At 38.2% G+C, this 27,851-nt stretch overlaps 1 protein-coding gene across 1 annotated transcript in view; it reads left to right on the plus strand.

Moving 5' to 3' along the window:
- The window catches only part of cmtm4 (CKLF-like MARVEL transmembrane domain containing 4), a 29,033-nt gene extending 2,249 nt beyond the window's left edge, over positions 1 to 26,784 (plus strand). The window contains exons 2-4 of the mRNA XM_042493362.1: positions 13,193 to 13,369; positions 22,014 to 22,112; positions 23,363 to 26,784. Coding sequence (XP_042349296.1) covers positions 13,193 to 13,369; positions 22,014 to 22,112; positions 23,363 to 23,527 — 441 coding nt within the window. The 3' untranslated portion in view covers positions 23,528 to 26,784. The remainder of the gene's footprint in view (positions 1 to 13,192; positions 13,370 to 22,013; positions 22,113 to 23,362) is intronic.
- Positions 26,785 to 27,851: the final 1,067 nt, after the last annotated feature.

A 27,851-nucleotide genomic window follows, 5' to 3' on the forward strand; every position in this document is an offset into this window, starting at 1 on the left:
ATATAAGGAGCTGGAAAGTCAGTAAAGGGTGGATGAGAGGAGAGGTGGATGGGTCCAACAAATCACTTTCACCCGTGAGTCTGCTGTTCACTTCCTGCGTGACCACAGAGCCAAGTCGTGATGGGTTTTTTTCTAAACCTAACCATGTGCAGTTGTTCCTTAAATTTAACCATGTGCTTTTTTTGCAAAAGCAAAATAAATGAAAATAAATACGTGGTGTTTTACCAATATTGTGAATGTATTTTGAGAAATACTGTATACATCTAATGAGCAGAAAGTGTACTTTTCCTTTAAAAATGGAATTGAATTTAAAAAAGATACAATGCATGAAACATGTAAATTGACACGCTGTCCCGGAATATCAAAAACCAACGAGAGGGTACCTAGTGTGCCATATTTAGACGTGACAGTCCACTGACAAAGCAGACTGTCATGTCAATTGTGTAAGTTTAGTAGACTCTTATTTTGAAGGATGCACATTGGCTCCAACAAAATCATACTGTATTTAATGGTACACTTTGGCGTTATCTCCAACAGTTCGTCTGTCATGATCTTACTGAGTATTGGACGGCAACTACTGATTATTTTCATTGTTGATAAATCTGTCAATTATTTTCTCAATTAATTGATTAGTCATTTGGGGTGTAAAATGTCAGAAATTGGTGAAAAATGTTGATCAGTTTTTCCCAAAGCCTAAGAAGGTTTTGTCCAAAACCGATAAGTATTCAGTTTACTGTCCTAGAGGATTAAAGATACCAGAAGCTGGAATCAGAAAATGTTATTTTTTTTTCTTAAAAATAACCCAAAAAACACTTAAACTGATAACTGGATTATTAAAGTAGTTGGCGATTCATTTAATAGTTGACAATGGATCGATTAATCGTTGCAGATCTAACTGAGTTTAGTAGTATTGTCTTTCTTTTGTGATAAGTAGTATTTCTTAAAAAACTTAGTTTTCGTAAGGTCTTGATTTTCTCAAAATAATTATGATCACAATTTCTTTGTCAGGATGTAGTTGTCTCTAGAAAAACATTTTCTCTGTTATTTCATCTCAATACACCTAAACCAGATGTCTGAACTGGTGCGGAGGCACCAGTAAAGCGAAATGAGGGCTCCCAAAGCTCTGACAATTCACCAGAGGAGGAAATATCTATCGAGCCAGAGCCATTTCTCTTCTTCTGGTGCCAAAAAACTCAGGCGCAGGCCTGCTCACTCATACACATGATGTAGTGTGTCCACAACAGGAAAAACCATAGAGTTAAGGAAAGTAGCAATTACCTCTAACAATGTTTGTGGAGAGCACAAGCAAAGTCGAAGTCCAAACTGTTAGAAGATAATCTTGCAGAGTTCTGGCTTCTCTGCTTCACTTTTAAGACTTTTGTTTCGCTCTAAAGTTTGAAAACAGTTAAAGTCTTGTGGGTGTCTGAGTGTCCCACTGGTCTTACAGAGGAGTACAGTCAGGCTCTGCTATTGCACACACCTGTAATGTTTACCTCCTGTGTACGTGGGAAGTTAGGATAGGGAGCCATCTGTCATCAGTGTGGGAGAAGTTTGGAGCAGGCAGTAAAAAGAAGATTCACAATCTTCATCTGGCCCACAGTAAATGAGAGAATATTGTCTTTGACAGCACAAAATTGATTTTATTTCCGCAGTGAACATTCCTTTAGCCACAGAGGCTGCCCACAGTTTATAGGAATGTAGCACAATAAAAATCATGTTCTTATTATTCATGTGTGCTAATGGCTGGCTTCGTGGCTCTTATGTGTTGCAGCGTGTACACAGTGATTTAAATATCTGGACAGAAGGGATTCCTTTCATGCAAAACCATATGGGCCCTTATGTAGGGCTGGGGATCTAATTGTTTTTTTTTTCAACTTATGCTGATACAATACCCACATTTCACTGCTTGTAAAATATGTTTTTTGATTCTTTCCATTAAGAATTTTTCTTTTCAACAAAACCCTTCTTATTCTACAGAATAAGCCAAAGTTATTAAACATTAAAGGAACAGCATCTTAGATTTAGTAGGAGTTAGTGGTATCTAGCGGTGATCATTACAGATTGCAACCAGTGTCACGCGGTTATAATTGCTACAGTGGTTTTTTGTTCAGGAGGTTTTTACAGGGAGCCAAATTATCTGCAGAGGTACTTTCCTCTCCAAAACAAATTGACCTGGCGATTTAAACCTGTAAAACACTGAAAAAAGCATTTTAATGTTAAAAAATCAATGTTTTTCCAGCACTCTCACCCTGGAGGGGCTGCTGACTATGGTGGCCGATAAAAACATGCGAATGGCCGTATGTAGAGCCAGTTTAAAGTGTGTTCATCCTGGGCTACTGTAGAACTACATTGCGGTGCAACATAGCAACATGGCGAACATCTGTGGACAAAAACTTGCTCCCTGTGTGGATAAAAATGGCTCATTCTAAGGTAACAAAAAAACAGCAAATCTTATTGTCAGGTGATTATACATGAGAGAAAACGTACTTGTTATATTAAGTTTCTGCCCATATATCCAACTAAACCCTGCACACTGGACATTTAATTAATAATTGTTGTCTAAATATAAGCAGCCGTACAAAATCTTTGCCTCTGGTGACACTTTTGATGCCATCTTTTAGTACTTGACAGAACATGACACCAAAAAAGTTTTAAGAGTCATAACCAGCTCCTCTTTGTTTCAGAGCATTTATCACCAATGCCCACATGTGTAACAGAAATAGAAAGTGCACACAATATTGCTAAGACACTGATGCAAATAGAATGTAAATACTACAAAAAAAGCATAATGTAGCACAGGAAGATAAATATGCAATGCAAATATCGCAGAGGGGCTGGTGTACTTTGTAAAACAATGATGAACAAAACAAGCGCACACCCATCTCTTTGCCTGGAAGTTCCTTCATATTATCATATGCAGTGAAATGTAACAGCTCTGGTACCGCTTAGGTAAATACAGGGGCATGAATATGATCCTAGTTCCTTTTATTTGTTTGTTCTATAGTTTGTTCAGTGCTAATACAGACTTTCCAGTTTGAGTTAGTCGTATCTCCTGCCGACAAGGACAGGACCATTGAAAGTCATCCAAGTTTACAGTCAGTATCTTAGAGGAGGCCCATAAGGCTTGCTGCCAAACGATAATAGCTTCACTGGCTTTTTTTTTACTGTTCTGACCTCTAATCATTTAGCTGTGTGCCAGCTGAGGCTGTGTGATGATCATTAGGAACGGATAGATGACAATGCAAAGCATGCAATGTTCTGTCGAGTAGCAAATGTAGAACACAAACACAGTTAATCTAGAAAACACTGCTAAGGAGGTGATGTGCCTGTTATTCATATCACTGTGTTAGTGGAAATTTGCTCTGCGGCTGAGAGGGCAGCAGTTGTGTGTTGTTAATAGATCATCTTTGTAAGTTATATGCAGTAACGATTAGCATCAATGCAAAATAGACTGGCACTGTGCAATACATGCAGCTTTGTACCACACATTTCTTTAAAGGGATATTTCAGTAATTTTAATCTAGCTTTGTATCAAAAAAAGAAAAAAGAGGCTGAAAAACTGAGATCAAACTGTAAAAATAAGCCGTGCTGATTAAAGATAACCCAAGATTCTGTTACTGAGTTTCATATTTGTCGCTTCAAATGTTTTCAGAAACATATTTTAGCTTACACTTTAACTGTAATAAGAGATTGTTTGTTACTAGTCAGCCACCATTGTTGAGTTCAACCAACGGTTGAGTTCACATCATGGCACCCACCAGCGGAAGCTTTTATTAGTCTGGTAGGGTGCAGTGCATCCTGGTAGTTGTAGGTTTTCTACCTCTTGAGCAAAAGCAAAAGCAAATGCCACAGTCCTCTTGTCTCTTCTTATTTCTTTTTATGTAGCACCACTGTCAGAAGTGTTTGTGTCTTTCTACTACAGAGACGGCTTCATTTTTGTGAGGATAATTCCATATTGGTGAAATACTTCTTTAAAGATTCAGACAAATTTTTGCACACATGGCAGAATAATGAGTTCTACTTTATGAAATACAGGCTGAATTTAAATCTTTTTGGATGATGTCAGTTTTGACAGTTGTCACTCAAAAGTTAGTGGGCCCTAAATGCCTCACACACCCCGTCTGCTCTGGCCATGTTCATATGTCCTCATGACATTGCCAAGAAAAGGTTACATCCAGGCCTTGTTAGTACTGTGGAAGACATTTTTGACATTTGACCCATGTTTACCGTGAGATTCTGTTTCCCTATGAACAGACCAAGGTGCTGAGCTTATAGAGCTGCGTAGCTGTTTGACACCAGAGCACTAAAATGCATTTGCAGAGGCTTTTTTAGAGCCAGTCAACTTGGCATTCCTTGGATGAATGGAAACGCAGGCTGCTGCTGACCGTGTACTGATCAGAAACAACCCCCAGTGGGATGTAACCTGAGCAAGGTGTGTCCATCCTGACAGCAGGTTTGTCTTTGTCTCTCTGCTGTGACTGGGTCAACAAAGAACTGATATTCAGCCCTTACCCCTCTACACTCACAGGAACTTGATACCTAACAGGACCTGACAGGACACCAATCAAACCCTCTTTGTTTCCCCACAAGCCTCATGACTTCATGATAAATAATAATTCACTTATTATGGTATGTCAACCCTTGTTTTGCCCAATTGAAGTCCAACTCTAACAAGTGGTAATTAAACTTTACAGTAGGGTTTTTTTCAGTCTGTGGATATTGTGTAATAAAGTTACCAGATGCTCCCAAATGTCATCAAGCACTTCCTGCTCTGAGAGCGACACCATATGCTCCCTTCTCTTCTGGTTGAAAGATTACTTATCCGGAGCTTGTAGGGAGACGTAAAGACGACATGCATGTGGGGAGAAATGCATGCCTACACACAGCAACGCACACTTACCCTATCCTCTGGGGTGAAATAGAACCTTCATTCAGGCTACATTTTCCGTCACATACACAACTTTGGGCTGCTGCTGAAGCATATTCAACATTTTGGGTAATTTTTTTTTGTGCATGAGGTCCCATAGCAACTTGGAGTGCAGCATATAATGTTGCATGGTCTCCACAGCAAGGCCTCTTTTCTCCTCCATCAATTTTCTACTCAGAACAGATGGTGCATAAGAAGGGGGATCTGAGTTCAACAGGCCTTTAAAGGCAACTAATAATGTGCTTTAATCCCAAAGATAAGGATTTGTGTGCATGTGGGAGAGAGAAGAGAAGAGTTGATGTGTATGATTGTGCACTCACACATGCACGATAAACAGGTTGTGAGGGGGTGAAGGTTGACATAAAATCATTACTTACAAGATTATCCAGTGTGGTGCTCTGTGATCCCCCGCCTCCTCCACCGTGGCTGCCTGACACCTGCTACACAGGGACTCGGAGTCGGGAAAAGCAATATGCTGTCTTCAAGAGACATGACATCACCCCTCGGCTCGTGCAGCCCTCCACTTCTGTTTGGGTGTAACCTTTTTGGTTGTGTTACAGTCACAGACAGACGGCTATCCAACTACATGCTGTAATGAAGCTTTAGCAGCTGCACAAAATGAAACTGTTGTCTTACTGAAGGTGGATTTGCTTTCACTTTTCTTTAGTGTGCCACCAGTAATGTGATTGCTGTGCATGCTCTGAACATGCTTTAGTATTTGTTAGGGGCGGAGGGAAAATCGATTCTTAGATGCATCATGATTCTCTTTTGAAAGATTATGTGTCAGCAGAGAAGTCAATGGGAAAATTAAAACCCAATTCTCAAAATTGTGATCACCTGTAACAATCTTATAAGGCAGGGCTGTAGGTTTCTAAACCCTTTGGATGGTGAAATGTAATGGATATAATGTGCGCTCTGTTTATGTTCTAACTTGCTACTATTGTACTAATACAGATGTTGGCATTAAATTCTTCTGTTTATTTTATAGTTGTCACACAGTGAGATTAAAAAATAAACCATGTTAAAAACACAGAAGATGCATTTGTAATTGTTTAATGCCAGTGTTGCACTGAAATGTGTTCCCTGTCGAATAATGTTTCCCCCTGTTAGAGCATAGTGCCCCCTTGGTGCTTAGGGTTAGGGCTAAGGTTTAGGTTTAGGTTGAAGGAAACATATATCGACAGCGAAACGGTCTCGACTAAATGCCGACATTACAACAAATGACTTTTCAAGTAATTTCTTTGTTCCGGACAAATTTCCAAAGACAGAATAAATTCATTAGAGTTTTACTTCAGTTGCTGCACATTCCCATGATCTAGATCATTTGGTGTAAGGTAGTCATAAAACTCAGAGTTGTTTTAGGTCTCAGTCTTTTTCTTTTCTTGCCGCTCTGGCAAAATCAAACGTAATTGACAACAAAATTGTTGTAAGTTTAAGCCATGACTCATGCAAATAGTAAAGAAGTGAACAAGAGTCTGTGTTAATTTGGCCTTTACCTAATCCACCAACCAGCACATATTTTAGTGAGAAATCCACCTTTTATTCCCCAGTCTTCTTCCACTAAAACACGGCAGTTAACCAAGGCAACAAAATCTTAAATGTAAAGTTTTTATGCAAATACAAATTATCTCTCTGGGTTATATTGATGCTGTATTGATAAGAATACTGTCGACACATGACCGCTTTTATCTTGTGTTTCTAGAATTGTGTGTTTTTACAGACAAGTTAGAAATTGTTAATATATCATATTTATCAATGGGAGTTTGGAATAATAACTTCCACAGGAGCAGGATGGGAAATAATCCTAAAAGTATGTGGTATATGTGGTCTTGAAAATGTAGACCCTGCAAGATCCCCAGTCTTTGTAAAATTGTATAATGTGGAACAAAAACCTTGCATTGCCTTTATCTGTGAGAAAAAATTAAAAGTATTTTCCAACTCTTTCAGTGTATAGTCGGTATTAATCGCATTGCTCAGAGATTCCCACCATGACTATCTGTGGATCTTGAATGTTTCCTGTGAGGTGACGTCTCAGCCAGAGATTTGGAGGCTTTGACAAAGAGTCTTGTCACAAACAGAAGAGTTCTCCACTGACTGTTCAACAGTGCCAGTCATCAGACAACAACACGGTGCTTGTCAGAAACAGTAGACTCTGCTCATTAAACTGGATAAATAGGGTTGGCTACTGAGCTGCTGAGAGTGAGGAAAGAGGAAGAGGGGGTCTTCTGCTAATGAGACTGTTTGTGCTTGTTCTCAAATGCATTTGTTCAGCAGTGTCAAGCAATGAGATGCAACTAACTGAGGTGCATTCAAGATTGAGAGAAACTATAGTGGGTTTCACAAACCCTCCTTGTTAGGATTTCTTTTGAAGCTTGTTTCACATGGATACTTCGGAGTCAGATTAAATCCTTTACCCTTTGAAACCTGGAGCAACGTCACTTTCTTGTGCTACTTTCAGATGCCTTTCAGAAGTATTTAAACATTTGAAACCTGAGCAATTTGGTGTGATTTCTTCAAAAACATGAAAAAATACAATATGTGATATGGTAAGAAATGTTCCATAAACTGCAAGAAATTGGTAGATTTGGGGAATTATTTTTGAAAAGCTAGGGGAATATGTTAGGGGAAAAAAGAAAAAAAAATCCAGGGGAAAATTTTTTTTATAATTAAATAACATATTTAAAATTATGTTGCATAATTATCACAAATGTTTAATTATTTTTTCAAAGATTTTAATTTTAATTTTTAATTCAGTATTTTTGTTTGTTTATTAATACTATTTTTCAGGTAATCTCCTTGTACTATTTACTAATATCTTGCTCATTGCCTTTTCCCATGTTTTTTCAAAAAGAAATCGAGCCAGTTTTCTCAGGTTTCAAAAGGTTAATAAAGAAAGTGCAATTGGTAAAATTCGACTGATTGCGAAAAATGACTAATCCCACACACACTCAGCACATTATAATACTTGTAATTTTTAATACATACATACTGGTGCTAATTGTTTCTTATTACTACTGTTTTCTAGTATATATTTTTACACACTTAACACACTCAGCACATAAAACATAAATATTTAGAATTTTTAAATATTCACATAATTGTGTCAGTTGTTTTTTTTACTATTACTGTACTTGTATTTATATTGTACATTTTTACATACTTTGGTTGTACTTATTTCTGCTTTATTACTCTTTATGCTTGTCATCATAGGGACTATAACCAACCACAATTTTCCCCAGGGGATCAGTAAAATAAATCTGATTCTTATATACCCATTATTTGTTAGTCAGTTTTCAGTTTTCACTGTTGAAAAGTGAACTTTGCGATGTATATGACCCGTCTTTATATTAGGCAAGGAATATGGATACTATCGTTCTTCTTACATCTTCTATAAGTGGGGCCTATTTTGTAGACACACATACCCAGATACACAAAGTAGGTTACGGCTCTTACTTCATCTCCATATCAAAAGCTGTTGCACACATTTTTGCATTGAGAGCGTATTGGCCAGTGATATTTGTGTCTGCAGCTGTATGCTTATTTGACTGCATCTTTCTATTATTGTCAGCTCTGTTTTGGTGGCAAAACATCTGTAAAGATTTAAATATTCTTTTGACATGGGTCTTATCTTGGGCCACATAGTATTATGTCAGGAATTAGTAATACAAGTACAATGATTTATGGAATAATGTATGTTATTAAAACCTTTGATTTCAACCCTTTGAAACTTTAGCAAATTTGCTTGATTTCTTTAAAAAACATGGAAAGAACACACTGAACAATCAAAGAGGAAATGGCCCAAAAAATAGCAGGACATTTGCGAAAACTTTGCAGAAAATTACCTGAAAAAAAAGAAGAAACAAGAGAAAACTAAAAAATGTGAAATAAAAACCAAAAAAACAAAACAAAACACAGAACTAATAAAAAACAAACAAGATTTGGTTAAAAGTGAAAATGGTGTGATTCTGTAACATAATTTTGAATATGTAATTATGATAATGATAAATATAGTTTTTCCCCTAGCTTTTTTGTATTTTACTTAGCCATTTCCCCCTAGCTTTTAAATATTTTTTTTCTAAATATACACATTTTTCGCAATTTGTGGAACATTTCTTACCCAGTTGCTCATTGCTTTTCCCCCATGTTACTAAAAGAAATCTTACCAGTGTGCTCAGGGTTCAAAGAAGAAACTTGTGAAAGGCGAAACAAACAATTGGTGTATTGCATAGTCTAGTCCATGGCATTGATGTCTCACAAATGTTTTCCTCTCTTCTTCTTTGTCATCTGACGAGTCGCTTGTGATTTTCCATCGCTCTTCCTTGTCCCCATGCCAGTTACCCTGACACATATAGCAGGCATGTTACCATCCCTCTAATGTTCCTCCTTCTCTCACTGCCCACCAAAATTCTTTAGATAATCTGACCACATCTTTAAACTCATGCCCGTGTAATTCCCTTTACTTTGTTGCCCTGATGACACAGAGGGAGTGGGTTTCAAAGAAGTTGGCGCCTTAGTTTAATTATGATTTGTGGGTCTTAAGGCCCACTTGATGTGAGTGTAAATGGCTTTCATCCAACCTTGAGGTTGCCTGGAATGAAAACTTTGCTATATATAAACAAGGGCTCCCCCTCGAAAGACGGAGACTCGAATCATCAGTCTGAGACCATTAGTCGACTGAGATCACTTCAAGTTGAGCCGTTGTTTTTGTCTGTGCAGTGTACTTCTGGAGATGTATTGTTCCTCAGATTTAGCCGTGGAGTGAGCGCTCTTTACTTTCATGCTACTCTTTGCAGCTGCAGACATGCAGGCAGTGGCACGGAGGGAGAGACCTAATGTAAGGTGAAGAAGTGAATTTCCAGCTCACATCAAGTTAATATGATACAGTCTCTGGTTTTTGTTTGATATCTAGTGTTTGCAAAAAAATGTTATTGCATATTTGTGATCTGCGCTTGTAGCTTGTTTTATATTACCTGAATACCGCTGTCACACTGAACGTCCCACAGAGCCAGTTCAAGATTTAAAACTTAATACGGAAAACAAAATGAATTGTCAAATATTTGTTTTGAACTGTCAAACCCAACTCGACTGGCATAATTCTTTAAACCTACCCTCTCTGCAGTCAGGGGTTATTTGTCGGTGTGAGGAAACCCCAGGCAACCTCAAATTAGTCAAAACTTGTCACTGAGCCACCTCCTGTGTAATCCACAGGCTTCTTCTTCTTGCAACCGTGTATCAAATCATCAGAGCAAAGTGGAACAGTGAGACATTCGGTGTTTTGCTGATAGGAGTGTGAATCGTTCAGTATCTCACAATTTGATTCGATTCAATTTCGGTTTCGATTTTGATTCTTGGGGTCACGATTCGATTCAGAATTGATTCTCGATTCAAAACAATTTCTGGTTCAAAATCGATTCCCTATTGAAAATATAGGAGGTGTAATTTCAGGAGTTTCAAGATATTTTTTTGTACAAGATTTCTCCCAAGTGTTGGGAATCAGAAAGTGAAAAACAATCATTGTAATAATTATAGTTCAAAGAATGGACACACAAAAAAAAAGTCCCATTGTGTTTTTGCAGTTGTTTGTATATCCCATTATCTGTGCCATTCTGCAAAGTAGCTCCTATCTGTGATGATGCAGAGGGCCACATCACACTCCTGACACTTCAGAGAGGGGCCTGATTCTCCTGCCTGCTCTGCCTGCAGTGAACACAGAGTTTACATCCATATGAGGCCCTGCTGCTTGTTAGACTGTCTCCTGATTTACCCTGTCTCATTATTATTATTTATTTATTTATTTATTTATTTATTTATTTATTTATTTATTTATTTATTTTATTTATTTATTATTTATTACTATTATTATTGTTACTATTATTATTATTCTATTACTATTATTATAGGGACTTCCAGAGTTTATTCTAATGTAGGAGGCGCTACCAGTATCACAGAGCGATAGCTACAGCAGGATTCGGCCAATCACAGTGCAGTTTGCTCCAGATGACGTGTAGCATACGTAACCGGATACAAAGCGTCGGCTCATCTTCCGATTGGTGGACAAGACCAAAACAAACCTCTGACCTCTCCAAATGAATCATGGGAAACCAGTATGGCGTTTAGCATCAATGCTGATGTACATTTATCATCGAAATATGGATAAAATATGGACGAAGACACCGAATATCGGATCTATCATTATGTATTTATTGAACAAGGTCCCGTAAAAGCACCTGAATTCCCAGGCTGGATACTGAGGCCTCTAAAAGAGCAACGATGCATCTGTGAAATCCCTCTGAACGGGACAGCCGACAGCTTTCACCGGCGAAAGAAGTAAGACGATCCGACAAACGGACTTTTCTAAATGATAATCATTTTCGAGGGTTAAGAATAGACTGTATTTAGTAAATATAGTCTATAATCAATGCTTAGGATTTTTGAGCTGATTCTGAATCGTTAAAAGCGGGAATAGAAATTCTTATGTGAGTGGATTTTTCCCCACCCCTACTTGCTGATGGAGAAGAGGCAGCTAATGAAGCAGCACTTCAGTCATCTGTTCATGGAAGAAATAACATCTGCAGTTTATTGGAAACTTTACACCGCCTGTGTTTTCTGCACTCTAAGTGAAGTGAATGAGTTGGTGAGCTCAACACAAGCTGCTAAAGGAGAGACAGTCAGGCTGTGACTACATACTGTTTGTTGTTTTGATTTTTGCTGTGGCAGTTTCTAAACCAGCCATCAGACTTCAGATTAACTTTATTACACGAACAGGGATTTCATGCAACTTCCAAGTACCTATGTAAATGAAGGAGAAACAATAGGAGTGTGTTAAATCCCACCTGCTCTTGAAAAACAAACTGGCCTTTGGAGATTGTATGAACATTTATAAATTCCCATGTAATCAAACACTATCATGCTGCAGTATCTCAGATCTGCTGTACCCGAAATGAACAGTTCACCCCCAAATCAAACATACATATTTTCCCTCTTATCCGTAGTACTATTTAGCAATGTAGTCAACTGTTTCAACATCAAGTCAACTTTACACCTCAGCGGAGGAGGACGCCGTTAATGTTTACATTTTGCTCTGTCACGAGCATGAGTAGATGCATGCTTCCCTCTGCGCAGTGATACACTTAGCAGGTATGGTTTGATAGAAAGAAAATAGGTCTGTGAAACTATGTTTGTTTAGTTTTTTAAATGTACTTTTTGGTGCTTTAAGCACCATGAGTACCATCTAGTTTCATTATTTTGGAGAGAAGGTAGACATCTCTATTGCTGTTGTCTCCAATACACAGTAACTCATACAAAAAAAAATCCAGATTGATAACACTACAGATAAGAGAAAACAATATGCATTTTTGACTCTGGGGTGAACTGTCTCTGTAAGTGTGTGGAAGAGAGATAAACTTTGGTGAAACACAAAGCATGCCATAGTTGACAATCAAACTGGTTCAGGTATAAGTGCATAGTGACTGTGATACAAAGGGTAAAAAGCTAAGACAATAATGGCCTTAAGTGGTTGTGCCATTTGCCGTTTTGAGCTTTCAGAACGTTGCCATGGACCTTTTTCTTGCAGTTTAACCTCCAACCGTCCCTTAACTCAAACCCCTCATTATACAATATATACTGTGTCAACATTTAATACAAAACGTTTAACCTGCCCCACTCTGGTGGACAAAGCAGATCTGGTCTAAACTGGTTTAAATTTGGCTGCTTTAGGTCGGTCATATATCACAGTGGAATTCTCCTGGTTCTGTTATGTCTCTGGGTTTTGGACCGCTCCGAGCCAATCGGTAATCTGTGTGTGGTTTTGTCGGGGTCTAGATGGCAAGAGGAACACCTAAATAACAGAATTCTTCCCGTGCTGTGGTTTGTTGATGGATGTTGGCTGGAGGGAGGCATCTTCAGGCTGCCAGGAGTGGGACTCATGAGATGGGCTCACAGCCTCTGGTCTATTCATAGGACAATCACTTCATCATCTGGAAAGCTTGGAATGTCAGCACCAACAGGCACTCACATAAAGTTACAGAAATGGCCCGACCTACAGGATTCTGTGATTTTTTATTATGCGACACTAAGTTTGATATTTTTTCTGTAAACTAGCTCAGCCTTTAGGATGAGTTATTGGGATGAGGTGGTATTTATCCAGATTCCAGTCATTCGGTCAGTAATGGTATGTGTTTGACTGATATCATTGCCATTTAGAGACTTTTAAAATAAACAGTATTCACTATACTCAATGTATCCTGCTGTTCTTCTTCACCTCAGGTCCTATCACTTATTGGATTCATCTGCATAGAGACCATCATGATGTGTTCTCCCTGTGGAGGGGTCTACTTCTTCGAGTTTGTCAGCTGCAGTGCCTTTGTGGTGACAGGAGTCCTCCTCCTCATCTTCAGCCTCAACCTGCACACCAAGGTGCCCCAGGTCAACTGGAGCCTCACGGTACGTGCTTGCATCCAGGAAGTGTCGCAGGACTGAGTTTAGAACAAAAGGTTGTTGACCAGAGATCTGACAAAAGACACAATGGCAGTTGGTAACAGTGTTCCCTTTTTGCCACAATGTTTTCTTTACACATTCGCTGGGCCTACTAGAGTTGGAAATGTTCGAATGTGAAACATGAGACAGGTTTCCACTCTCGAGCGTTGAAAAGTTTGCAAGGCTGGAAAGTTTCAGCTTGGATCATTAGGCTACTCGTGTCTCTGTACTGTACACAACACAACTTTGGCAACAATGACAATTTGCAAGAATGCTGTGTGGAAGCATTTGGTTACAGTAACAAGACTGTTAATGAGATGATTCCTCATCATATTTCTTTCATACTTAGTCAAAGCCTGACTGACAGGTTATCATTTTGGCTCACAATCCAGCAACATACTTCATCTCATAAGAGCAAATTGAAAAGCAGGAGTCCTCCAAATGGTTTTAACTGACTTAAAGGAATACTTCACCCACAAATTGATCATTTCTGTATCTGTGTTGCCTTAAATCTGTGAAGAAAAGTTTGTCTTTCTTGCACGCCTCCATTGTGAAAAATGCAAAAACTGACAAAATTCTTATTTGAAGTCAGAGGGGGCCACATTTAATAACAGCAAAACTATATCAAAACATCCCTTCACAAACTCTCACCCAACTCGTGCAGTCTGATTTATTCAGACAGGTACTTACTTCTTGCCAAGCATGTGCATTTTGGATAACATTATGATTTAAAACATTTCAGCAAGTGAGTAGCACACCTGGGAAAGCATGTGCGTTTACATTCTTGCCCAGGAACATAACTCATCTGTACGTGAGAAAGTTTATGATAGTGTTTTAATCTTAAGGTTTAGTGAAAATGCATGTTTGGGAAGTACTGAGCATACGACTGGGAAAATGAGACTTGGATTATACTGCCTGAGTTTGTTAATGGGTGTTTTGATATAGCGTTGCTGTTGAATGCAGATCCCTTTTAATCTTATTCATCAAGAACATTCTCAGTTTTTGGATTCTTTGTTGAACGTGGCAGCATCTGACAATTTTCTTCACCAGTTCAGCATAGCATTTATATTGCCTTGAGTAGAAGATCAGTGCTTTAATTTTTTTACTCACTTTAACAACCTCAGTATTACTACGTTTGCTGCCAATTCAATTGATTCATGAGGTCGAAATGAGGCATTATTCATAAAAACCCTACTTTTTTCATTACGAAAACCTAAACACTGTCAGCTGGCTGCAGGGAGATTGTCGGGAAGCTGAAAGTTTCTGCCAAGGTAAATGGCCAGCGTTATTAACAAGCCAGGCTAACGTTAGTTGCTATTTGGTATCTTTTTTTTTGTAATTTCAAATCAATATTAAAATATAAAACATGTTTTCTGACTTAAAAAAGTAATGTTACAAACGTAGGAAGATAGCAAGTACTCAACCATCTCTTAGTCTTTATGTCTCCAGTCAGATAGCAAGCGCACAGCTGATAGCCATGTTGTTCGTTTACATAAAGGGACAGAGGTGCATATTTAATGGATTCAGTGTGGACAAAAAGCTCTGGTGATACACGGTGCTATGTGAAAGTTAGACACTTGTTTTCTTTTGGGACATTGTGTCATTATTCCTCTCCAGGAGTGATTGCTGACTCATGTCGGTCACATGGTAAAATTTGTTAAACTGGTCTGGTCTGGTGTTTGGTTTAATATCAAACCGGCTTGAAAATTTTCTCACCGGACCAACCCAACTATTATTATACTTACTTCTTTACATCCGTCAGCGCATTTGCGATGTGATCACAGCCTTCAATATTATGTGGGTTTCTCACAAATTTACTGGCTCACGATTATTTGGATTGTGTAAGAGTTGTGGTGCCTTACTTTTTTGTAGGTATACGTAAAAACAGTAAATGAAAACAGCTTGATATGGACATCTGCTTGAAGTGTGTAGTGAGTGTGGAGCTGGTTGGGGGAAGGTGGAGAGTTTCAGTTTTACCAGCAGGATATGCATTGTCAGCTGTAAGCAAATGAGCTGGTGGGTGTTCTCCAGCAGATACTGGTTGCCTTTCAGCGTTTGCCTACATGCACACGTTGGTGTGTTCTGAGCTGCAGCCAAGTATCTTTTACAGAGAGGAGTGGAAAAAACGTCTTAAACTGTGTTTCCAGAGGCCACACAGCGTACGTATTGTAGTAATGATGTTAAGCCAGATGTCCAAATCCAACTATAGCTATCAGATTGCTTTATGGCATCCTTGTTACAATGTTCCACCTCATACATGAGGAGAGAGTGTGCTTTTGGGTTCTACATTTTGGCAGAACGACACCACATGAACGCTTCCTACAGTCTCCGAGTGGCAGTCCATATAATCTAAAATCCTACTGTTTGTTCTTTTTCTTGCATAGTGTGTTTCTTTTCTCCTGAAGCTCTCTGGTTCCTCTCATGTCAGGTCTGACTAGTTAATTATTTTTCCTCGCAGGTGATTAATAGTCTACAAATATGTCATTAACGTGTATTTTTTGTGTGCAAAGGCGTGAGTAGAGGTTTGGTTGTGGGTTGCCATTAGACTCACAGAGGAGGTTGTTCTTCAAAGATGTGGTGGGCTGCGGTTTGGCTCATTGTTATTGCTGGAAACATGCTGTTATGCACAAAGATATTGAGTTTTTTCATATTTTGTAAAGAGAAATCTATATTTGGAGAGCAACACATTCAGTGTTTACAACACAAAAACCCTCTGCTGCTCACTTTTTAGCATTGATTTGATTTCACAGTCTGCTCTGCCTACAAACTGTTGTAGTTAACAGGCACACAATGCCCACAGTTGTAGGCCGTACCCCATGCTGTTTATGTCTATCAAGTTCAAAGCTGCTCCAGTCACATTCGTCCCCTTGGGATTTTCACTATGAGTAAGCATTTCAGACTGCTAACAAACCACTAACCCTTCTTCTGCCTTCCCCTGTTTCCATACTCAAAACCGTGGACTGACGCAGCCATCCCTCATCTGTGGAGTGAGCTGTTTTATAATGCGGTTCAGAGTCTCAGAGGGTTTTAATCGTACAATTATGTGCTATGTGATCCCATCTCCTCCAATTCACCCTCTGATGACTTTGGCAGCACTGAGGGGGAAACACAGGTCCTGACCCCCTCTCCCGCCCCTTCAACAAGGAAATGAGCACAGTCCAGGGTTCCTGTTGTAAAGCCACTTAGTGACTTGTTGAACTTCAGGGTTTAGTTTGCATGACTGAGCTAGAAAGAGAGATAAATTCAGACCACTCCGTGGATTGTTTTTTCTAATTCTCACAGCAAAATAACTGTCAGCCATGCTGAGGGGCTGTGGGACAGAAATGGGACAACCCTGAGGACACAGGGAAGAACATGCGTAGCAAGGGGAGGGAGAGAGGGACTAGTCTTGTCATTGTAAGGAGAGCAACGGTTTGAATACTCGGCAAGAGTGCACAATATATTCTGGTTGTTTTTGTTCTAGGGACAGACACTATGTCATCACAGTTAATGCATGAATGAATGGGGTATGAATGAATGACTTAATCTGTCACAGCCTCACATATTAACTGCCGTCTGTATCTGTTTATGACACAAAAACATCTATGATGAACTCCAGGATCGAGTCCTAAAACACTGAAATTGCATGAAAATATATGTAAATATTCCTCTCTTGAACTTTGAAGCTTTTGTGTGGCTTTAAAAATATGGTTGTTGACAAGTGGCTTACTGACACAACAGAGCACCATCATGACGAACACAGCTTTACAGCCTAGTTGTGGTGGCGGCGTTGAATTGAAGTGGCCATGGTGTAATTTGTATAGCCTAACATTAACTTTTTGCCTCTGGCGATTGCATTTATGCTTCAGAAATCCTAAAGTGTTGTTAGTTTGTGAAGGTTATCTTGCCAAACAAAACGTGAAAGTATCATAAACTTTTGCTCACCAAACCTTAGTTTGGTCCAGTGGAAAAATCACATTGATTTTTTTGGTTTTGTTTTTTGCAAAACAGGATGACCGTTGCTTCCTGGTTGGTTTGCAGAAAAATTCCTGAGGCACTCTCTGACTAAAGATGTTAGGTGTTAGACTGTTTAATTTTCTGTGTTAAATAGGCTGTTACTTCCATTTTTACTTTTTACATATATAAGTTGGATGGATTTGTGTGTTAACCCCACACAATATGTTTTTTAAACTATCTACACCCTTTTCATAGACTGTTGTTTTCATTATGGCAACTCTGCATCACAAAAAGTAATTCCTGTTTTCACTGTAGCGTAGTATTTGATATACTGTAGTCAGAATCTGATGGACATGGGCTAAGATCAGAAGGTATATTGGATGCCTTATTTTTTGCTGTGATTTCTCACAGATTTATGGGTCTGTAGGGCTTGTTGATATGGTCCATGAATAATATTGCCATATTTTTAGGCTACATTATGGTACACAATATATATCTTGATATTTGAAATCTCCTCTAAACCACCAAAGATGTCTACAATACTAAACTACTTAATAAAATATATTTCAATAAAGTTAAATAAAGTAGTGTCCTAGTGAAGTTAAATGAAGCTAATTCAAGTACTGCTATAATAAAGTCAAATAAAGTATTGTTGTAATACAGTTAAAGAAAGTACTGTTGTGATAATGTTAAATAAAGTACTGTCATAATTAAGTTAAATAATTATTTTTTGTTTTCGTTTGTTGTAGCAATTTTGTATATGCTATGTGGAAAAAGCCATGATACATCAAGTACATTCAATATATCGCCCACTCTTATAGGTGTTTGTATTGTAATTGTTTAATTGGCACTATGTCTTCATATTTCAATCATGTATTTGTTTACATCCCAACTACTCACACATTTTGGTATCAAAGCATCCATTTAGGACCTCTGCATACTGGATAATATTGCAAGTAAAGGATTTAAATTCTTGATGGTTTCAGTGGTTGTCTGTACGTACAGTATGTATGCATGTGTATGATAATCCTTGTTTCTCTGTTCAAACCTGCGTTATTCTGCCGGTAATGATCTACAGCTCTCATCCTGAATCTGCACACACACAGCTGAGGTTTGTGGTTATTATTAGCTATAGTCATTAATCTATCATCTGTTTCAGAGCAGAGACCACTTTCCTCGTGTTGTATTTACTTTACCTACGAGCGGAATCCAATAAAAGCGTTCTTGGTTTTGACAGCTGAAGTTTGCCACCCAAGCAGACAAAAGACATGAAATACTTCCCCGCTATCTTTATTTGTCTTTCAGGAAGAATCGGGCGTAGATGTGAAAGCCAGAGAGACATTTTATTTTTGCATGAAGCTGGCCCTGTGGGACCTGCTGCAACTGTCAGGAGAAAATATTTCATAATTAGTCTTGTGCTGCGTTTTCTAGGGTTTCCATAGTTGCAGTCCAATGAGTATTGGTAGCTTTTATCTTGAGAGCACAACAGAAGTATAGACCACATACAGTAACGTGGAACGTTTTGTGTTCATAAATGATGAACCCATAAACAAGCACCTTCTTTTGGGAGAAAAAAAATGATCACTGATTTCAGATGACAGTTCTGATCCTCCTGTAGGAGGACTCTTTGTTTACTATTAAAAAGACGCCTGTTGTGACACAGATCCATATCTACAGAGGCACAAACATGGAAAAAAAGATTTTTTTCTAGGCCTGTTTTCAAATGTTTCAAATGCCTCGCTGGCAGTAGCTGTGGCTAGAGTTATTACGTTTTCCGGTTGTTTGCCCATCAGTCAGTCCATCCCATTTTCGTGAACACAATATAACAAAAATGCCATGTGTGAATTTCATAAAATTTGGCACAAATGTCCACATGGACTCAACGATGAACTGATTCGATTTTTTGTAAGTCAAAAGGCAAAGTCACTGTGACCTCTTCTGTCTCATTTTTTGCGGACGCAATATCTCAAGAATACCATGAGGGTATTTCCTCAAATTAGGCACAAATGTCCACTAGGACTCAAGAGTGAGTTGATTAGATTTTGGTGGTCAGGGGTCAAAGGGCACTGCGATCTCATAAAACATGTTTTTGGCCGTAAAGCAAGAATTCATACACAAATTATGATAACATTTCACACAAAGGTTGGGAGATAGGATGGTATGGTGGACAGTATTCCAGTTCCACAATGAAGACATGTATTTTTGGGAGCAGCAGTAATTCAGTCCTTAGGCAATAAGCTTGGGAAAAGTTAAAACTCTATATTTTTAAAGCACTCCAGTTTGGTCCAGTGCCCTGAATCTCAGCAGATAGAGAGAAGATTGTTAAACACTGATAGAAGCCAATGATACAAGCCAATAATGGGCCAGAGAGCCAGTGGTTTGGTCCAGTCTATACTCATGTTATTTACGGTTTTACAGACTGCTGGCCTGGTTAAAACATGGAATTTGGGAAATGAGTGAAGAGGATAGGCTGAGAGTCAACTGCAGGAGCTGATCTGACTGGATCTCGAGAGAAAATGGGATCTGAAAGCTGTAGAGAAGCTTTTCACTAGAATGTGTATACACAGTATTTCCTGTTCAACCGGCTGGGCAAGATTGATGGGAGTGTGTGTGTATTGTGAGCAATGTTTGTAGTGTGTGCATTTGAGTGTGTGTTGCGATTATAACACTGGTGAACATTAACTGTGCCAGTTAATGTCGCGAGGTGTCATGGTTCCATATCAGTGTGTTACTGATTAAACTGCAGGATCACTCGCAAAGTTTTTCTGCCCGGCTGAGCTTCATCTCTTCTGTGCGTGTGTCTCTGTTTCAGTCCCCATTGTAAGAGCGCTGTGTGTCATATGAGAGACCACGTCTGCCGTGATCACAATCATGCATGTGATCACGAGGGCAGTGCCCCAGTCAGGCTGAGCACTTCATTATTAACCCTTTACTCACTGCCTGTACTGCTGAAAACAGGAGAGTAAAACATGAAAGGGAAGTGTCTCTTTCATTCTCCGGTGTAAAAAGCTGGGGGTGGCGTGAGTTATGTGTGTTTGTGTGTAATACGAGGTGCTAGGTGGCTTTTAACTGTGTGCTGATGGCGTCTTTGCCCTCCTGCAGTTTGAAACTCATAATGAAGCACCAGTATGCAGTCTGGCTGGTTAGAAGAGTGTGAGGAAACTTTTTGTTTGTTCAACATGGTACAACATTATCCAGGATGTCCTGCCTGGACGTGGCCTGCCTTGCTCCTTAGACTAATGCAGGTATAAACAGTGGCAGAAAGGCCTCAAATGTATTTGGACTTTAAAAGAGTTGTTTGGTATCAGCGATGGTACCTCTGTTGTACTTGTGTGCAGCATTACATTGGTGATGAATTAGATATTGTATGATTATTTTAATACTCCAGTGATATTCAAACATCTCCTGCTGTTAGAAAAATGAAAACGATTGAAATGTAAAATGCAGGAGGCAGCTGTTGTAGCATTATCACTTTTACTGCTTTATGTCCATTAAAGTAATATTATATGTTCACAATATAGATATTTTGTGTACCTTATTTTTTTAATTCATGTATGATATATACTTTCTGTCGGACTGCGTATTGAACAATAATACGTTTTCATTATTGATAATGTGTCAATGCCAACAAGTTTTATCAATCATGATCATTGATCAAGTGTCTTTTTTAAATGTTTTGGAGTTCAGATTTTACCATTTTAAACTCTGATAATTTAGGCAAACTGCTTGTGCTAGGGGTTTTATTCCTTTTTTTTTTTCAATGAAACCAGAATTTTGTAGAAAAAAATGTTTGTATCCCCCAAAGCGGGTTTTTAAAAAAAAAAAGTGTTGGTATTGGAAGTAAGGCTGTACAATAATTTGAAATAATGATCCAAATCACAAAATGGCCAAGTGTAGTATCCACATCGCTGGAGCTGTAATTTTTGATTGGCATGAAATATTTCACAACATACCATCACAAATGCCATGTCAACGCAGACTTGTGTAAGAGAACATGCTTGTTTGGTTCAGATCCCAACAAAAATCACATTGTTATCAGTTATTTTATATATATATATATATATATATATATATATATATATATATATAGTACTTGAGAAAGGGCCCTTGATTTATTCCTCAATAAACATTTTCTTAATAGGTTTATCTTCTTAATCACAAGTTTCTTCTTTAATGCAGCGTGACCATCTATCTTATCATATCTTCATTTTGTAAAGTATGGTCCCATTAGAATAGTGACACACACAATAAAGCCGGATATACTTTAGAGCATGGCTAACTTGTGATTGAAAAGTTGCCACCGGGCCTTTGTCCTCGGGTTCTCAGTCCGATCAACGTCTCACTCCTCCAAAGTTCCAACCTCTCATTCAAATATGGTCACGTTTTACTCCAAAAGTTAAGACAGTAATAGCCAAAATGGTAAACTTGAGGCTTAAACACTTCACCCTCACTTCCTTTCTACAATCTATGAGTGGTGCCGAAACGCAAATATTTTGGCTGTGATATTGGGAAAATTCAAATTCAAAAACTTTTTCATTTCATGTTTTACCCCTAAAAACATGAAAAATGACAAATTATAATGCTTTAAATCGCTCTGCATCATGACATACCTGGTACTCAGTTCTGAAAATATAGTGCAGATCACTTTAATGTTTGTTTTTGTGTCTTCCTGCAGGACCTGGTTAACACGGCTGCCAGCACCACCTTCTTCTTCTTGTCATCTCTTGTGTTGGCCTGCATCAACCACAACACTGGAGCTGAAATAGCAGCAGTGGTGAGTAGTCACAACTGTCTCTTTTTCGCCGAAGATATACAAAAACAAAACATAGCAGGCATCTTTACAAACCTCCCCTTCTCATTATCAAGTTTCCCTGCGAAGCAGAAGTATACTGATGCATTTCATTAGTGTCAGCCAAGAGCTCAGCAAAGGTCTCATTTAGGTATCTGACTTTTTATCTCGAGTGTGTGTGGGTGAGCTGAAGATTGAGGAATTGTTCTGTTTGAATTATCTGGCTGCTGCTGCCTGTTAGCTCCAGTTGCTATCTGATCTGACTCACATGTTTTCTGATTAGTGAACAGAAAGCTGCCGAAATAAACCCGAATGCACATTTTTAAACTCTAGACCATTTGTGTTTGTATTTTTTTTTTTTTAGCAAGCATGATTATATTCAATTATCCGTATGTGTCTATCCGTGCCCCTTAAAACATCCACATTCCCGCGGATTCTTAAATAGTCTGAAAAGGCATTTAAATTCATTAATCTAAAAGTAAGGCCTTAATTGGTATTAAATTGTCTTAAATCATTTTTCCAGAAGTCTTAAAAATGCAAAAACATTGAAAGTAGGATTTTATGAATCGCTTTTTCTGACGTTGCACTGTAAGATGTCAAAATATTGGGCAATATTTTTTGTTTTGTTTTTAAAATAAGTTACAGAATCTCTCTTCTTAAATGCTTCATGATGAGTATTGAAGCAGTGGAATAATCCCACATACAGAGTGACGTGCAAAATAAGAATCACCAATATATGCCAAATATTTTCCCAATGCTAACCAGAGCAACCTTTTTCCAATGGGGCAAAAATTTAATGTTTTGTGTTACATAAAATGTTTTGGAAAAATAGTTCGTAACTCTACATGAAGAATGTTGTTTCAGGGTTATTTATTTGTTGTTGTTGTTTTTTTGTTTTTTTTTTGATTTTGCTTATTGTAAAATTGGTCTTCAGTTTCATCCTGAGTGGCATTAAATAAGTCTTAAAAAGTAATCAATTTGAAGTTTTTTCCCTAGTTTTGGTTATTGTAAAATTGGTCTAAAATTTCATCCTGAATGGCATTAAAAAGTGAAAAGTATTAAATTTAATTTGCCTTAAACTGTAGGAATCCTGCTGGTCTTCTAAGTCTTCAGATTTTTGTGCCTAAATCAAGTTTGCATTGGCACATTTCAGAACCTGTGTGGCCATGTTGTGTTTGGCCCTTTGGTTCCTATTCACATTTGTTGTTCTACTTCCTGTTTCCACATACATGCAGATCTTTGGCTTCCTGGTGACAGGTGTGTATGGAATAAACACCTTCCTGGCTGTACGGAGGTGGCGCCGTGGCAATGGGTGTCCGGGGGCAGCTCAGACCAGTGAGTACATGCGAGCGCGTACGGCATCTCGTGGAGAAATGGAGGCGAGACCCGAGCTTGCGTGAGTGCAGACAATCAGAGAGACTAAAGGAAAGCCTCACTGCCGGCAGCTGATGGAGATGGACTCTGCCTTCAGAACAGTATTTTATCCTACTCGTGAGTGGAAGGGCTCATCTCAAGCTCGCCACATGCTTTTGACTTCTCATTGTAACACCTCAGCTGTGCTCTCTGCCCGCCCAGCCACTGAATACATCTTCATTTCTTGGCCACAGATGAGCTGTGTGGCTTTGTTTATCAGGCTTCAGTGACACATTAAGACTCCAAAGTGAAGAGCTCCAGTCAGAGTTAAAGGTATTCTCTGTAAAACTTTTCATCCACATCACTTTAAAGTCAGTATGAAGGGTGACTTTCACAAAGAGCCAAAAATAAAAAAGGCTAACCTCACTCCAACTGTGCACCAACTCCTGTTCTGGTGTAGGTGTTGACTTTTAAGAAAGTTTTGTGTTTCACTGTGAAGAGTTTCAGAAGGTTAGCTTTTGCACAGTTTGCTTTTATTATTTCATGCCGCTGTCTGTGAAGTCTGTGGTAATAAATGTGATTGTGGATCCAGGAAGCCGCTGGACCAGCAGCGTACAGTAACCTGCAGCACAACGGAAGCACCGAGACTTCAGTGCTCTCTCCTAGAGACTGACACCAGCCTTTGGTTTCTCACTGTGAGTAAGGCTGACATTAGAAATTTTGACCTGAAGATGACACATGCTGACATGTTTGTTTCCCCTTCACCTCAACTAACTTTAAAAAATGCCTTCAACATGCATCCTTCACTACACTTCTACGATCCCTTGTGCCAGCAATTGCAAAATAACAGGGTCATTCTTAATTGCAACAAAGATGCTCAGTACTACAAAAGGTCAAAACTTTGGAGTGAGTGAAAAAATATTCACTTCTTTGCAACACAAATAAATTCAGTGAGTTTGTGTCAGTTATGAAACCACAATAAAAAAAATACTTTATTCCACAGAGGTGTGGACTTGAGTCATGTGACTTGATGTGACTTAGACTCAAGTCAGACTCAAGTCACAGATTTAAAGACTTTAGACTCAACTTGACAAAATCAAAAACAGACTTGTTCGGCCTACAACTTGAATTGGTCTATAACACGAATGACTTATGGCTTCACTTGAACTTGAGTCTTTTGACTTGACAGTTATTTATACTTTCTCCAAAGCCCAAAGATGGAAGAGTATGTTATTTAAAAAGTGTTCCACGAATCAATTTATTTTCTAATTCATTGAACGTTGCTGTTTCTTCCCGGCTAGTTGAGGTTTAAATCCCCAGATGATCCACCTTATTTGAACCAATCTGACAGCATCCAGTCAAGTTACAGGAGAGAACCATAAAGAATTAATATTATGTTACCGAGTGCCAGTGTGAAAAAAAATTATACCCAAGATAATTTCATTTGTATACAAAAACTACGTGGTTGTCATCGAAAAACCTAAATTGCAGTATGCAAAACATGCAGGTAGAAAGTTACAGACAGAGACGCGGCATTTAAAGTTGCACAGAGAACAGTGAGTCAAGGCTAATATACACATGGTAATCTAATGCTAAGCTTCGCTAACGTTATCTTCATCTAACTTCATCACTCTTGTTAAAATGGCATTACATTTGATGAAAAGTTGATTGTGACTTGTTTGGGACTCATAGTTTAAGACTTGGGACTTGATGTGGGACTTGTCTGTCTTGACTTGGGACTTGAGTGCAAAGACTTTAGACTTACTTGGGACTTGCAAAACAATGACTTGATCCCAATTCTGCCATTCCATCTATTTAGTCCCATACTGTGTGTGAACTATCTGAAACAGTTTCATAATAGCATTCCTAAAATTCGAATTTTGCGATCTGTGTTGGGTCAACACTGTGAGCCAGGAGTAGGTTGTGTCAGGCAATGATAAGATAATTAGTATCTTGTTACTTTTGCACATATCCAAGGCTTTAGGTAACATGAAAGTTGACGATTCATCAGGAAGATTTATTTTGAAAGTTACATCAGTAGGTACCCTTAGCCTATAGACTATCTCAGGTAATGACACGCTCCTTCCACCTTTTGATTCTTAACGAACCATTTGAAATGAAATTACAGTGTGCTTCGAACTGAACGCTATATTTGTAATGCCTACCTAATTAGCAGACATGATAGGATTATAGAGAATGGAAATTAATTTCTTTTAGTGAAGTGAAAATTAATTTAAAAAGGAAGTGAAGGTGGGCATGGTGGGATAAAAATATGGTACTTTTAGCATTGCTGTCACAGCTTTCAGTCTGTATTTGGTTAAATTAAAATATTTGCATGCAGCATATGTATTTACAGTATATTATGACACACTTCATGTATTATGAAATCTTTATCATTCCACATTGCAGAGCAAGAAACCGATTCGTCATAAATGTGTTTCTGTTTGGCTAGTGCACTCAAAAAACAGGAGGCCTAATCTTTATAAATCACACCATCATTTGCTTTTTCAGATGAAGGAAGAAATATAATTTTCAGTGTCTTACATTGCTCTGATGTATTGAATTTACACTACAGTCACGTGTGTGTTCTGTTGTGTGGGACCTCTTAGTGTGTATGTTTGTGTAGGGTCTAAATTGACTCTGTGGCTCCATCTCCTGGTGCAGTGGACTGACAGTACAGCCAGAAACCTACAACTGTGCGTGTGCGTGCATGTGTGAGAAAAGGACCAGAGACATGTTTGACTGTGGGTTTTAATGAAAAATAAAAACTGTAAGACTTCTGAAAAGATTCCACACTATAAAAAAAAAAGATTGATCAGGATTTTGTTGTGTTTTTCGTAAATTATATCATGTACAACTTAAATTTCTCCTGATTTTATGAACAGACAATCATATATGTTATTCTATCTTTCTCTTGCATTGATAGATTTGTTTATGAGTATGATGTAAAAATGTTGGAATATTTGTAACTTTACAACACAATCATGCAATTGCATTATGCTCTCTGACGATATAAACTGACCATTGTGTCTGTAAAAAATATCAAGCTGCAGCTCTCTGTATACAACTTCATGCTACAGTATGTTAAGAACTATTTGTATTTATAGGGAAGAGAATCAATCAGTCTGACTGTTTGGATGAGATTAGAGGTGAGATGTTCTTCTGTTTCCTTTTTAATTCTGTGTGCTTTGATTACAACGAGATCTTTCTTGTACAGCATGGAGCCATACTTGCTGCATTTTTGTATTTAAAACATTTGCAAAAGGCTTCACATCAGTTTATAGTAAATAAAGTGATTTGGACATTATTGAAAATTGCTCACATTTTCATTTAAACTATTTTTGCACAAAGGGGCAAAACAGTAGAACCACAGACTTTACATTTCACCGACAGCTATTCTGCATTCATAAAAGAGTCGTGTTGATATAGATTTGAACATTATTTTGAAGTTGTTTATGCACAACAAAGGGGTATGGTTGAGTTTTCTTGCTGTTCAGTGAAAACCACATACAGTATCTGTAGTTTTGGTGATAGACAGAAGGATTTAATGCTCCTTGATGGTTGAAATTTCTCCCACTTGCAATCATAGTGTGACATGTCATACAAAGGAGCACAGATGAAAGTTATAGCATTGCATTCTGTCCAAATGCCTTAAAAGAGAGAGAATAGTATGTCGTAAAAAATAGCAAAATAAGTCATAGTGTAGTATGTTGTCTAAAATAGAATAAAAAAGTCATACTATAGTATGTCATCCAAAGTGGCATAAAATATACTAAAGCATGTCGAAAAAATAATCATTTTAACATTTTTAGCCATACTATAGTATGGCATTTTCTGTCATTTTCTCACCATGCTATATTATGATATTTTTGGCTGTTTTTGTAACAGTCTATGCTAAGCTGTATCACAGCACACTATTTTATGCGGTTTTCAGCTGTTTTGGGGACATCTCATATTTTGAGATTTTACGCCATACTATAGTGTGGCATTTTCGGTTGTTTTTTTGACATGCCATATTATGATTATGTTTTTGCAAAATTCCATGCTATGCTATTCCATGCTAATTCCACTATTTTAACTTTTTTCCATACTATAGCCTTGCTTTTCGTTCATTTTTTCAACATGCTGTATCATGGTGTTTTTGGCTGTTTTTCCCACTTTCTATGCAATGCTGTCTCTTGGCACGCTATTTTGTGCTGTTTTGAGGTGTTTTCAGCTGTTTTTGGGACATGTCATATTTTGACAGTTTTGCCATACTATAGCCTTGCCTTTTAGGTCATTTTTTCAACATGCTGTATCATTGTGTTTTGGCCTTTTTTGCAACTCTCTATGGTGTGGCGTGTCTCGGCACGCTGTTTTATGCTGTTTTGA

Source organism: Plectropomus leopardus, chromosome 1 (genome assembly GCF_008729295.1).
Source record: "Plectropomus leopardus isolate mb chromosome 1, YSFRI_Pleo_2.0, whole genome shotgun sequence".
Lineage (NCBI taxonomy): Eukaryota > Metazoa > Chordata > Actinopteri > Perciformes > Serranidae > Plectropomus > Plectropomus leopardus.